The sequence below is a fragment of the Globicephala melas genome, chromosome 20 (assembly GCF_963455315.2).
Source record: "Globicephala melas chromosome 20, mGloMel1.2, whole genome shotgun sequence".
NCBI classification, from domain to species: domain Eukaryota; kingdom Metazoa; phylum Chordata; class Mammalia; order Artiodactyla; family Delphinidae; genus Globicephala; species Globicephala melas.
Window position 1 is genome coordinate 33,265,683 of NC_083333.1, and position 14,464 is coordinate 33,280,146.

Below are 14,464 nucleotides of genomic sequence, written 5' to 3' on the forward strand. Positions count from 1 at the left end.
AAAGGGTTCAAAGGGTACCTCTGCACCCACCCCAAGCTGCCAGCTGGCCAGATGAAGCAAAGACCAAAATCCTTAAGCTTTAACAGGGGGTTTCTTGCCCCGGCTTCTCGAGACCACAGGCAAGGGCTTCTCTCTAGTGCCTGGTGCCAGCATCCTGCCCGCAGTAGCAACGGTCAGTGTTGCAGCAGCTGAAGGACAAAGGGCTCAGTTCACAGGATGGGACTCGTGTTGTTGGAATGGGGTGGACGCACTAGAGCACACGGGTTGGGGGGACGTATGTCTGATGCCGGGTTCTGTCACCCCAGCTGCTGCCCTTCTAGTTACTGGAGGCTTCATAGGACTTCATGAGCCATTGATCTGAAAATGAACGCTAGGTAGCCTAGTTGGTGTAAATATAATGTGTTGGTCTTTTTCCATGTTCTTCTGGGGTTTCACTGTTTACAAACTTCCTACTGTATTCAAAGAACAGTCAGACAAAAGGTTGTGCACCAGGCAAAGGATCTGAAACATAAACTTGGGGAGGGCCCCACTCAAAATAGGGGTCCTGAGCCATCCTTTCTTTCGTGCCCCCTTCCCCCATTTCAGACCAAATCTTTTGTCCTAAAACTTGACTCCTACTCTACTCCCTCCTCCACCCCCAACCCCCCAGAAGCCCACACACCTGTACATTTAGTTTGTGTGGTGTCTCTACAACTCTTAAATGATTTGTGCAGAAGTGCTGAAGCAGCTAGAAACACTCCATCCCTTGTTCCCAACTCCAAGTCAAGACTGTTCCTTGACATGATTCACGACAAACACACTGCTGTAATTGGATGGATCAAACCTACTTTAATCTCAAATCCCAGGGTAGGGACTTCCCTCGTGGTCCAGTGGTTAAGAATCCGCACTTCCAATGCAGGGGACCCGGGCTCTATCCCTGGTTAGGGAACTAGATCCTGCGTACCACAACTAAAAGATTCCACACGCCGCAACTAAAAGATCCCGCATGCGGCAATGAGGATCCCACGTGCCACAACTAAGACCCAGAGCAGCCGAATAAATAAATAAAGTAAGTATTAAAAAAAAATCTTTGGGTAAAGAAAAGCAAGGGGGCCCTTCTATGTAGAAAGTGAGGTTGGGAGACCAAGCAGGGGAAGATGAATGTATCTCTGAAGTCACTCAGGAGCTTCTGTGCAAGCCCAAGAAATTTCTGTCAAAGTGGCCACATGATTGTTTAACAGGAAACAGAAATATAACTCCATGCTCACGGCTAGACACCAAAGCTTTGTTTGAAATGTTGAATTTACGAGGAAGGAGGAGTCTGTCCTCTCCTGTTCCCCTCCCCTTGCTCCTGAACTACAGGAGACTAAGCCCTGGGGCCTGGAGAACGAAGACTCAGTGGCTGACTCTGCCATGCCAGCACTTCCTTTCCCACTCGCCAAGTCCTGTCACACATGTTGGCCCTTTCCCTCCCTTTTCCCTGTCAAATGCAATGAATAAAGACTTACTCATACTGAGGGGAAAAAAGAATTACATTTCCTAACTGACCGTTATCGGTGTAATGAAAGGAACTGATTTTACCCTTTGATCTTAAGCTATCTGGCTCAATGCTCTAACTTGTCTTGTGGGTTTCCTATGTAGGAAGTTAAATCATGCACAAATAAGTTTTATTTCTTCCTTCTCCAACCTTTAAATTTTAAAATTCTTTAAAATTTCTCTCTTCTGTGCTAGCTGAGACACCCCACGACACACTGGAGAGAAATGGTAATGGCGAGGCTGAAGATGGTGTGGATCCAACAGGAGCTCCGAGGCTGTTCAGGCAGGAAGGTAAACATGCCATACCACCTGGGAACACATCCCTGTGGCCCGGGTGCCACCCCGCAGGCCGAGCACCTGCCTGCTTTACGGAATGCAATTCCACTAACAGGCTTTGCACCAGACGTGGTGAGGGAGTCACTGAGGCACCATCCTGAAGAGCAAAACACTAGAAGCCGGCCAGGGCTCCTCAACACAGGGAGGACTGTTTATGGAGACACAAGAGTCTATAAACAACAACGAAACCCATCAAACCACAACTGTGTCAAACATGGAAGAACCTCAGGAACACAGTGGATCAAAAAAGAAAGTCGTAAACACACACGGCAAGACTGTATTACTCATATTCAAAAGCGTATGAACTGGCACGACACGGGGCGTGGACTTGCCACTCGTCTGCTCTGATGGTCTGTTTCACTGGCAGCACCTTCCTTCTCACTGGCAACGCCAACACACCTCATCACCCTAAGATAAGACACAATAGAAGCAGGGTGTTCCTATTCTCAGTTCTCTGGCCAGAAGAGGAGGATGCTGTGTAGCCTGCTTCATCCTAAGCAGACTGTCTGTAAACTAAGTGCTGAGGCCCCAGGCAGAAATCAGCTCAAAAGCCATTCACAAGAACAATCCTGCCGCCTGTGCACAGACTGCTGCTCTGTAACCTCAGACATCTGATGCAGTGAGACCAGGAAGCTAAAAATGCACCTGTGCCGCCAGAGTACTGCTCCTGGGGCTGGGGAAGGACATGCGAGGCTGTAGGTCAGACACACAGCCACCAGAGTGCTGCCCTGTGCCCAGGCGACCAGTCATGCCAGGGACACCCAGCTGCCCCTGCCCACATGCCCTTAATATGGGAAATGGGTCACTTGGACTCTTATATGCAGCTCTGAACACTTGATACTTTTTCCCTCATCGAGTCCAAAGATACCAAAACATATGCTTGGGGGTGAAAAATGAGGGAGAGCGCTAGCTAAATGCTTTCCATTTGATTTGCGGGAAGTTTCAATATAAATATGGGGACTCAGTATTAACACAAATACAATTTTTCATGAAGTGTCTGGCAATTCAACCTTAAAACAATTGTAAATACAATGGCCAAATGTTTCTGGACAATGTCATTAGATTTTTTTTTTTTTTTTTTTTTTTTGCGGTACACAGGCCTCTCACTGTTGTGGCCTCTCCCATCGCGGAGCACAGGCTCCGGACGCACAGGCCCAGTGGCCACGGCTCATGGGCCCAGCCGCTCCGTGGCATGTGGGATCTTCCCGGACCGGGGCACGAACCTGTGTCCCCTGCATCAGCAGGCAGACTCTCAACCACTGTGCTACCAGGGAAGCCCTGTCATTAGATTTTTAAAAACCAATTTCTTGCAGGATGACGAGGAATCAAAACTTTAAAAACAAACTAGGCGGGACTTCCCTGGTGGTCCAGTGGCTAAGATTCTGCGTTCCCAATGCAGGGGGCCCGGGTCTGATCCCTGGTCAGGGAACTAGATCCCACACACCACAACTAAAGACCTCACGCACCGAAACTAAAAGATCTCGCATACTGCAACAAAGATCCCACCTGCCGCAACTGAAACTCGGTGCAACCAAATAATAAATAAATATTAAAAAAATAAAAACAAACTAGGCAAGGGCATGCGGAGACAGGTTTTGGGCAGCTGCAGAGAGGGCGCCCTGGGGTGGGCACACAGGTGCCAAGGGCCGTCCTGCTCCCTCTTTCAAGAAGGTGGGAGTTCTGGGGGTTCACTTTAGTATTCTTGATAGCCACGAGCTACATATGTTCTTAAGTACCGTAAAACATTTCATAGCAAAAAGAGTGTGATTGTCTGAAATACACTGCGGGAACTGGACAGGCACATGAGATGAGAGAGAGTGAACTCGGGTGAAGCTGCCTGTTTCTACTCACTGGTGGCCCCACAGCCACACTGCTGGCGGCATCCACCCACCCTCAGCGCAGAGCTCCTACCCTCACCCCTGGCCTGGATTCTGTGATACAAAGGGCCCACACTCCTGTCCCACACCTGCCATGAACCTTTACCAGAAGCAGCTGTGAACTAAACAAAGGTTCTCCACTTGGAGTTTCCCGAAGGAGGACATGGTCTAAAGACACTTTGTGGGGTTATTAGGATTGGGAAGCACAGCCTCAGCCTTAGCCTCTAGGTTCTGCCTGGCAGGCCACTCTGTTTTGATAAAAACTTGGTGTCCACCCATATCCTTCACTAACGTAATTAACTTAAAATTATTTCTATTTCAGGTTTTTTACCTATTGCTCCAACTAGACCTGGGCACTTTCTTCTTCTTCTTTTTTTAAAGGTATTTTTAATTAATTAATTAATTTAATTTATTTATTTTTGGCTACGTTGGGTCTTTGTTGCTGTGCGCGGCCTTCTCATTGCGGTGGCTTCTCTTGTTGCAGAGCACAGGCTCTAGGCACCCGGGCTTCAGGAGCTGTGGCTCACGGGCTGTGGAGCGCAGGCTCAGTATTTGTGGTGCACGGGCTTAGTTGCTCCGCGGCACGTGGGATCTTCCCAGACCAGGGCTCAAACCTGTGTCCCCTGCATTGGCAGGCAGATTCTTAAACACTGCTCCACCAGGGAAGCCCTGGGGCACGTTCTTGATCCCTGACCGCCATGGAGGGCCGCTGTGCAGGAGTGGCCTGGGACCTACAATGCTCAAGTTCAGATCTCTGTCCTTTGGACACAGCCTCAGTTTCCTCATTTGTTACACGAGGCTGATGATACCCACTGCACATGACTGTGTGGCGGAGAACGTGCCCGCATGTTTAAAAACGCTCTTAACAATACCTGACACTAGCGTGTGTTTGTTTTTGTTTTTATTCAGGTAAAATTGGTATATAACATATTAGTTTCAAGTGTACAACACAATTCAATCTTTGTATACACTAGTAAAAGGTGATCACCACAATAAGTCTGGTTATCAAATGTCACCATACAACTGAACCCCTTCACCCATTTCATCCACCCCCAAAACATGTTTTTGTTTTTAATGCTAACCCCTCCCCTAGGGGACCTGAGTGACCCAGCACAGCAGCTGTCTCTAGCCAAGCACTGCAAGGCCACCATCATGAGGCAGCATCCCGGGCAACCCTGTACTACGAGTTAGAGAGGGCAAGGCAGGCCCTGGGCTTCGAGCTTTCTCCTACGATGCCGTCAATATCAACCACCTGCAACGAAGCACAGAACTTAACATAAAAAGAGCCACGATCAGAGATGCACCCACATGAGATGGATGTAGAAGGCTGGTCAACAGCAGAGCTGTGAGGTTTCTGGGCAGAGCCGAACTCTATCTCCTCTGCCATCCCAGCTTTATCTTGGCTAGGACGAACTCACAGAACAGTAGCAAGATGCTGCTCTCTGCTCTCCTGGACAGAATCTGTTTTCTAAAACAGAAATTTACACCCTGATAGTATTCACCAAGTGTGTATCTGAAACAGGAGTAAAACCTGACTTATGCGTGGGGAAGGGCCAGACAGGAGAAGAGCTATGTCTGGAATCCCAGTAGGTTTCCAGGATCCTAGAGAAGGGGCATGGGAAGACCAGGAGAGCAAGTGATCCTTTACGTCCTAAAGCAGGGGGTCAAAACAGGAAGCGACAGTGCACCCAGGGGCATCGAGCAGCGTCTGGAGACATTTCTGATCACCTTAACTTGGGGGCGGGGGGCTACTGGCACCTAGGATGCTGCTCCCTGTTCTCCTGCAGAAGACAGCGTCCACAAAAAACAGCTATGCTCCTGAGGAGAGACCTTGTTCTAAACCAAATAAACTCCTTTCTGTTGAGTTTTTTTTTTCTTTTGGCTGCGCCACAGGGCTTGCAGGATCTTAGTTCCCTGACCAGGGACTGAACCCATGCCCCTGGTAGTGAAAGCACAGAGTCCTAACCACTGGGCTGCCAGGGAATTCCCTCTGTTGAGTCTTTTTAAAAAATTATTCATTCGTTTATTTCTTTTTGGCTGCGTTGGGTCTTCGTTGCTGCGTGCAGGCTTTCTCTAGTTGCAGCGAGCAGGGGCTACTACTCTTCGTTGCGGTGCTCAGGCTTCTCGTTGCAGTGGCTTCTCTTGTTGCGGAGCACGGGCTCTAGGCACGTGGGCTTCAGTAGTTGTGGCACATGGGCTCAGTAGTTGTAGCTTGCAGGCTCTAGAGCGCAGGCTCAGTAGTTGTGGCGCTCAGGCTTAGTTGCTCCACGGCATGTGGGATCTTCCTGGACCAGGGCTCAAACCTGTGTCCCCTGCATTGGCCGGTGGATTCTTAACCACTGCACCACCAGGGAAGTCCCCCTCTGTTGAGTCTCAATCTACTACACCAGCTCCTCCCTGGGTGTCAGCTCTTCTTCCCTCCATCCCTGGGGGCCCAGCTTCTGAGTTCTGAGATGCTGCTCCTCAAACACACAAGCTTTTCAGTCAGAAGGTTTCATCCAACCCCCAGCACTAAGCTCCTCCCACCACGAAGGCCACAAACCAAGTCACCTCCTCCTACTCATCACCACCTTAAAAGCTGTGTAGACCATCCCTGATGCCTGAGAAGCCTGCTGAGGGCTGCCAGAGGACAGACACACTGGCAGGGTCCTCTGCCAACGTCTCCCTGGGCACAGGAGGGGCCAGGGAGTTTCCTCCCTATGTGCCATCTGAGAACCCACAGCCTGTTCTGGTCCCATAGTGCCCAGGACAAGCGGCACTGGACACACCCTTCTGCAGTCGTCTCATAGGACTGTTTGTGTTGCTTTAAGATATATCTGCTGCTAAAGAGACACCCTGTGCTACGTCAGCTGAGATATGCTGGTTTCTGGTAGTAAGTAGCACAGATTAAACTGCTTTGTGAAGCAAAGACGTCAAGAAATCACATCACCAGTCCTCCCTTTCCACCTGACCAAAGGACCAACACAGACTCTGAAGACAAGCTTCCTTTTGGCAAGGTGCCAAGAGCCGTCCCGACCCCACCCCCCCAACTATGAAAGTATCATGGGGGTTTCTGCTTCAAAGGGTATCCAAAAGGAAATAACACAGCTATTCTTCACACACGAAGCCCCGTCCCCAGAGAAAGCTCAAGACGTTCAGGGATGTGCCTGGGCTTCCTGAGCTCCTTGGGGAGCAGCACAGGCACACCCTTCAAAATGCTGCAGTGTCTTCAGGACTCTGAGACCCCCAATAAAACCCCTTCCTGCCAAACAATCTCAAAGTCCAGAGAATTCTAAAAGGTAGACTCTGAAATCAGGATGGGCACTCTGATATTAGGTACCCTCAGGCCCAAGGGGAGGTTTCACAGAATGGGGACAGTAACTAAGCTAGAAGGGGTCTCACTCAGGAGAGTCTGCAGGGACCATCCCAAAGCTGCAGGCATGACCAAGGCGGCACAGGAGGACCAGCAGCAAGCTCTACGTCAGCGTTCACACAAGTCTGCATTCAAAGACACCAGTACGTAATACGAAACTAAGGAAGAGAATATTTATGCAAAAAAGCATAAAATGTTTCTTTTTGTCGAGTGAGCCCCTCTACAGGCCTCTCAGACAGTATCTGAAGGAAGCCACAGGATGGGGTCAAGGGTATGAACGCTTCTGCCCCCTTTCCTAATTAACCAGACTGTGATTCATGACATCTGTATTCTCCCTCATCAAACACCACCTTGGTTTTCTTAACAGGTAAAGACCATACCTCCTCCCTGCATCATTTTGTAGATTTTGCTCTCAATATGGAGCTGAGGGTGTTTGGTTTTGACACATTCAAGCTTGATGGCAACTTCTTCTCCTGCAGCAATGTCCGTACCTTGGCAAAGAAAGAAAATCACAAACGTTAATCGTCTGGTGTCTACCACCTCACCCAATGTTACAACACGCTGGAGAAACAACGAGTGCTATCTGAATCTTCCAAGGAGGACCAGGTGATGGATGCACTCCACTTTCTACTACAAGACGCTGTCAGTGGTAGATAAACCCCTGTGGGAAAATATCCTTATTTTCACTTTTTAAAACAGGAATATTTGATACGTATAGAAAAGTCTTATTTGGTATTACATCACCTACTTCCATATGGCTCTACTCTGATCACCAGGGGACTGAGAGACAGGGTGTGCAGTTCTCTCCACAGGACCCCCATCTGGTCTGAACCTTCTCATCCAGCCTGTTGGTCAGCCCTGTATTCACCCACCCAAAGCCAGACCGTGGGGAGTCCCAGGGCAACACATTCCGTGTGGGCCCCATTTCTCCATGCTGCCTTGACAGGTCTTGGGTGTGTGCGAGCCTCTCTCCAGAGAGGTGGCTGGGTTTCCACTGAACTCTCACATGGCCTCAGCCCATCCCAGTCCATGTGGCCCAGGTACCAAGCCGCATACAGCAGGTCGCTTCTCAAGGGGACTCAGTTCCCACGACACAGCAGGAGCCATCACTCAGCCATCACAGGCCAGGCCAGGCCCAGGGAGGCCCAGCACACCTCTCCCCTCCCAGGGACCAGGATATACTGTGCGTCTCCTACGGACACTGAAACAGGACTGGGCTCTGTTTTCAAAGCCCTAATCACATCTATGCAAAGTGTACTTGTCACTCACCTTTTGCTAGTTTTGTGCTAAAACCGGCAATACATCTGCTCACACCTCCTGGTCACCAGATCGTGATTAAAGATTAGAGTTTTAACCTCAAGATGCCGTCCTCTTCTTCACTACAATATGGACCTGCAAATGTTGACAACCACTACCCCTCCAGGCTTCACACACGAATGCTCCTGAGTTCCAATCTGACCCAAAGCTATGCTACAAGCCCTCCCTCAAGAAGCATTCACTGGAGAGAATGGGAAAAGCAGTCTTTAGAAAGCACATACCTAGCTCTCCCCCTGCTTTCCTCACCAGTTCCTTCTAAGTATAAAGCACTTTAATCCTTCCCAGTAGTATGGTTATTCGTGAAGGAATTAACACTGGCTCCAGCAGCCCAGGCAGAACCCAGACCCATCCTGCTGGGCAAAGCAATGTTGCCAGTCCCTGGCAACTCAGATTCCCTCACCATTTGAGTTCAGCAGGGAGACCAGCAGTCTGTTTCATGAGGGAGTTGTGGGATGAATGGGTTACTGGTTACAGAGAACGTTAAGACTCCCGGATAAAAGGCAGAGTAAGGTCAGCAAGCATTAGAACAATGATGACCTGCAGGAGAGCTGTCTGCTGATATTCATGAACCCAGTAACTGCCCAAGAAGGACAGAGAAACTTTCTCCTCTAGTCTGCTCAGACAGCTGCTTGAGATGCGGTTGCTTCTAGCGGGCCTGGATCCAAAACCGGTCACCAATGCTGGGGTTCCATGGGAATAACCACAATCTGATCACTGCCAGGGACCATTCTAAATTTAAGAACTCCATTTACCATTCCACAAAGACTCCTGGGCACTCAGAAGAAAGACAGGTAATACATTTTGTTCTTCCTCCCTGAGGCTAGGATAATCTATCTAGCTACAAGAGAAATTACTTCATTGTAAAACGTACTGTGCAAACGAAAAATGAACTCTGAGTTCCTGTGAGGACCTGGCACTCTGAACTGAACTCACCAGCCCATGAGGAACAGATGACTCACCTTACTAGTTACATCAGCAACTCCCCCCACCCCAAAGCAGGAGCAGAGAAGCCTCTGATGATAGCACACTTGCTCCTCCAACTATGTCAGCCCTGTCACCTTTGCCAGGAGGCAGGTTCTCAGTGACAACACAGCCTGGGCCCACACAGGCTACCTACTGAACTAGCACCTTCAGGAAGGCTGAGGACACTTCTGGTTCCACTGTACTGTGGCTGGTAAAGCTAACATCTGAGTCACCCTGCAATACTGACAGTCTTGGGGACAAATGACCACAGGCAACTCTGGAACACAATATGAATTCCAGCCTCCCCCCCCCCACCCCGGATCACACCAGCAGATGGAGCCAGCCTCCCCCAGGATCACACCAGCAACAGAGCCAACCTTCCCTAAGATCACACCAGCAAAGGAGCCCACTTCCCCCAGGATGACACCAGCAACAGAGCCAACTTACCCTAAGATCACACCTGGAAACACAGACCACTTCTCCTAAGATCACACCAGCAACAGAGCCCACCTCCCCCAGGATCACACCAGCAACAGAGCCAGCCTCCTCCAGGATCACACCAGCAACAGAGCCAGCCTCCCCCAGGATCACACCAGCAACAGAGCCAGCCTCCCCCAGGATCACACCAGCAACAGAGCCAGCCTCCCCCAGGATCACACCTGCAAACAGAAACAGCCCTCTACAGCATCACAGTTGTGAAGGTTGCCCTGAGTCTGATGACTCAAAGAGGGGAGGCTGGGTTCTCTACCAAACAGACTTGAGGGCAGCACACACGCAGGCTGCCTCCTCTGAGAGGTCTTCACCACTGGGTGAAGCAGCAGCACTGCAAGTTCTGGGTATTCCATGGGAACCAAACATAAGAGACCACTGAGCAAAACTGAGGTGGTCCACCACTGTAGCCCTGCAGTCCTGTCCCACCTCCCTGGCTGACAGCAGCCCCTGTGCTCTACCGGCAGTGCTGCTCCAAGTCTTGTCCTCAAACTACCCCCAGTCCACAAGGGGACAAATACAGGACAGCGAGGAAGCACCCCAGAGCTCTGATAGCAACATGACATTGCTGCAACATTTTAAAATTTTAACATTTTACAAAAGTGCTGATCTGCCACAGAATGGAAATTACAAAACCTGGTCCTTCACAACAGGTAACTTTTAGAAGTACTTCTAGATGGGGAACAAAAATCTGAAAGATACTATTGAGCTCTGGGTTCCAGATTCAGAGCAAGTCAAAACCAAGTGGCACATCACGTTTACTCAGTGTCTGTTTATAGTGAGGTCTTTTATCACCCAACAACCTCAGCTCTTTTGTGCAGCTCCAGTGCCAGACAGGAGTTCCCCCTCACTAGATGAAGATGTTAGTCTATGTTTAGACACAGATTAATGCTGGTCCTAGGAAAACAAAATTATGCCCCTCAAGCTGAGCAAAGGCAGATGATAAATGAACTTAACTCCAAGATTGACCCTGTCCTGGGACAAAAAGGTAACTCCCATTGATGACTGTTTTATCGACAAAGAAATAGGGAGAGGCCTCTGAACAGCAGGGCAAAGGGCACTCTCACAGGGCAACCACTGAGAGCTGATGCGGTATCTATGAACACTCAAGCCATCACCCTAAAGGACACAGGCACGTGACTACGAAAGTTGCATACAGGCAACTGCTTTCCTCTCCTGGCCAGCCAGCCACCATTTTGGAACCCCTACTGTGTGCCAGACACCCTGCTAGGTGCCACTGAAGAGAAATGAAAGTCAGCGAGGGGAAAAACATGAAAATCAAAAATATGAAGAGGTTACTAAGCTTTAGATCCCCAAAAGCATTTGTGTATGTGATGAAGCCAAACCACACACTCCACCTGGGTAACAGCTGGACAGATGAGGCCATCCTCTGATAAATTGACAGAGCAACAGGATCAAGTACAAATGCCAACAGCTAGCAGGAAGAAAACCACCATTCTACCAATCATGAATGGGGGGCAGGGAGGAGGGTCCGAGGTACTGCCACCACCTATAGAAGACAGACATGGGACAAGAACAGAACTCCATGAGAGGGGGCTCACGCTGTTTGGGAAGGATTGGAATAACCTGCAGGACACACTGCCACATGCTCATGTCAGCACAGCAGGCTGCTGGAAAGGGAGGCTAGCACTGGGCCTTCTTGGTCCATAAGGTACTCGGCAAGCTGAAGGACAGCTCTCTCTTCCCCCTCCACCCCTGGCTTCAAACGTCTGAAAGCACTAGAAAGTCCCAGGTGGAAACCCAAGACCCCAAACCCCACATTTAAACGAAGGTGAAGAAGGAGGAGTTAAGAGCATTCTGACCTATAGCAAAATGACAGTAGTAGGAACGACTTTAACTGCTGTCACACTAGAATATGTAGAACATAACGATTTTTAAGATGAGGACTGAATTCCTCAACTAATGACTAGTTGCCTAACAAATAGAAAAAAAACATGGTACAGAAGACTCAATCCATCCCATGGTCTTTGGATCGGTCATCTGTGACCCTTAACTTCAGTATATAGTGAGCTTCCTCTGACCCACCTTTCCAGTCACATCTTAATCTAACAAGACCACTTCACATTTCCTCAGTGGGGTAGCATGTAGCCTGAAGGGACCACCACCTGGGCCAAGAGTCAAAGCCAAATCAGTTGTACCCAACCCCACACAAGTAACTCTACGTGTACTCCAGTGGGTGGGCCATGTGGGTACTCATAACTAGGGCGCGAGAGCCACAGTCTATCCATTTTAGGATAAACATGATGGAGGAAACTGAGGACAGACCCCTCTGGGACCGGTCAGCCAGTGCCTGGCTGGATCAAGCACCACTGGTGTGCCCAGCACAAGGTGAGGCCCAAAGGACACAGTTGTGAATAAGCTTTCAGGGTCTCCCACAGAACTCTCAACTTCTTTGTGAATGACTTGGTGACAACGTTCCACGATTTGGTTGTCTGAACGCAGCTTCGGAAAGCAGAAAACTGTCTGGCAAGGTTTCAGACCAGAGAACAAAAATGTTGAAAATATCTACTTTTTCATATCTGTGTAAGGGTGGCTAATAGATTGGTTTTTCAGTACAGCTCCTAGATCCTAAGTTAAAACTTTTGCCAAAATCTATTGTTCTATAAATAAGGCAAACAGCTTGCATTTACCCAGCACTTCGCCTCCCAAAACACTGCTGAGAAGGCAACTGCTGACTACTGGACATAAATATTTAAATAGTAAAATGCAAGTATCTCTGAAGTGTGTTTTACTCAGCAGGGCAGTAAAGCACATACCGATGTGACAGGATTACACTGTAGGGTAAGGGTACCAAAAGCAGTTATGAACTACCCTAAGTGTGGAATCCTCTTACGCTGTTAGCCCAGGAGGTCGTGCATCCTCTCCAGGTAACAAGAGGCAAGGATGGGGCGGTGAGCACACACACTTGGGACCATCTGAAAAGCATAACCAGAAGCATTACTGACATACAAATCTATTCCTGACCCTCCCTGACAAGTACACCAGCCAAACAGAAACACCAGAGCGGGCTGCGCAAGCAGAGCATGTTCACCCCCAAACTTGCACAATGACAGTCCCTCTGCACATGCATTGCGGGCCAGGCTGGATGTCCCCAAATGCGGGGGTAGGAGTAACTTACACACAATTTCTCTGAGAAACGCTTATATTTTTAAAACTTCCAACTTTAAGACTCAAGCCAACCTTTTAACACACACGTGCATTCTTTCACTGTAAATCTGAAACAATCCAGAACATTCTAATCCCATTTTTTTCCAGTGTACCTGGAGAGTTTTCATAGCAAAAGGACAAGCTCATGAGCAGAGCTTTACCACTTTATTTGCCTCTAATTCTCCCAACACCCTAGCGCTGACTTTGTCCCGAATCACCTGAATGTCATTCTCGTTCACGCCGAGGTACTTAGTACCGAACTTGGATGCGCAACATGTTCTCAACGACCACTCTACTGGCCCCCAGGCGACCCCGAGCGCCACCTGCGGTCCACGGCCCAGACCCCGGGCCAGAGGGGCTGGTCAGCCGGGGCTGCATCGTAACGAGGAGCGCCGAAGAAGCCTCGGCCAGCCCCGGACTCTACTCGTGCCCACCGCACGCGCGCAGGACGCGGGGGCCGCACTCGCCGACGGCCCTTTGTCTGCGTGGAGGGACACCGGGAGCGGACACAAGGCGGGCGGGCCGAGCGGGTAGCGAGGGCCGGGCCGAGCGGGTAGCGAGGGCCGGGCCGAGCGGGTAGCGAGGGCCTAACCGAGGCTCCCGGCCGCTCCCCAAAGGCCGCGAGCGCACGTTGGTCAGGTGCCCTCGAGGGCGCGGGTCGGAAAGGCCGCAAGCTCCTGCCTGGGGAACTGGGAGGCCCGAACAGACGGGGACGAGGCTTACCGCCACTGGCCGGAGGGGATGCCCGGGGCGGGGGCTGGGGTTGGGGCCGACGGGGGCGGGGTCGCCGGGGAGGGGGCCGGAGCGGAACCGGGGCCGGGGGACGCCGGTTTGGGGCTGCCCATCCGCGGGGAAGGGCGCCTCACCGAGATAGATGTCTCCGAAGGAGCCGCTGCCGATCTTCCGGCCCAACCGGTACCTGTTCCCCACTCTGAGCTCCATGGCGGTGGCGGCGGCGCGACCTGTTCACTCCTGCCCTCCCGGCCGCTTCCTGGGTCTGAGCTCGGGGAGGCGGCGCCGCTGCTGCCGCTACTGCGGGTCCGGCTGCCGGCTCCGCCCCCCTCACGGCCCCGCTTTCACCATCGCTTTCCAGCCGCCCCGCCGCTCCCAACGCCTCAATACGGGACGGATGGGACAGTCCGAGCGCCGCCGCCCCTGCTCCGGCCCCTGCCCACCCCGCTTGCCCTCTCCCCGCCGCGGATGGACTCGGATCTCCCGGGCCTAAACCCCCTTCAGCTGCCGGAAGGAGCCACCGCCATCGCGCTGTGACGTCACTTCCCCTAGCAACCCCCGGTAGGGCGGGGCCGCGCTGACCGAGGGGCGGGGCCGCGGTTTCGGCAACTGGCCGGCGGCGGGACCTCACAGCTCTAGGGGCGGGGCTAGGGCGGGGCCGGGGCCTCGAAAGACAGGCTGGGGAGGGGCGGGGCGGGGCGGGGCCGAGCAGGGC

The 14,464-nt window shown here is 51.2% G+C and overlaps 1 protein-coding gene across 4 annotated transcripts in view; it reads right to left on the reverse strand.

Annotated features, from left to right (window-relative positions):
* The window catches only part of CSNK1D (casein kinase 1 delta), a 38,718-nt gene extending 24,467 nt beyond the window's left edge, over positions 1 to 14,251 (reverse strand). For 2 of the 4 annotated variants that reach the window (XM_030843183.2, XM_030843184.2), the window contains exons 1-2: positions 13,884 to 14,250; positions 7,461 to 7,571 (exon numbers count right to left, since the gene is read on the reverse strand). In XM_030843183.2, the coding sequence (XP_030699043.1) occupies positions 7,461 to 7,571; positions 13,884 to 13,959 (187 nt within the window). In that variant the 5' untranslated portion in view covers positions 13,960 to 14,250. Of the gene's footprint in view, positions 1 to 7,460; positions 7,572 to 8,349; positions 8,544 to 13,883 lie in introns of those variants that run through there. The other 2 variants (XM_060291256.2, XM_030843181.3) reach the window with 2 other exon arrangements.
* Between the last annotated feature and the right edge of the window lie 213 nt (positions 14,252 to 14,464).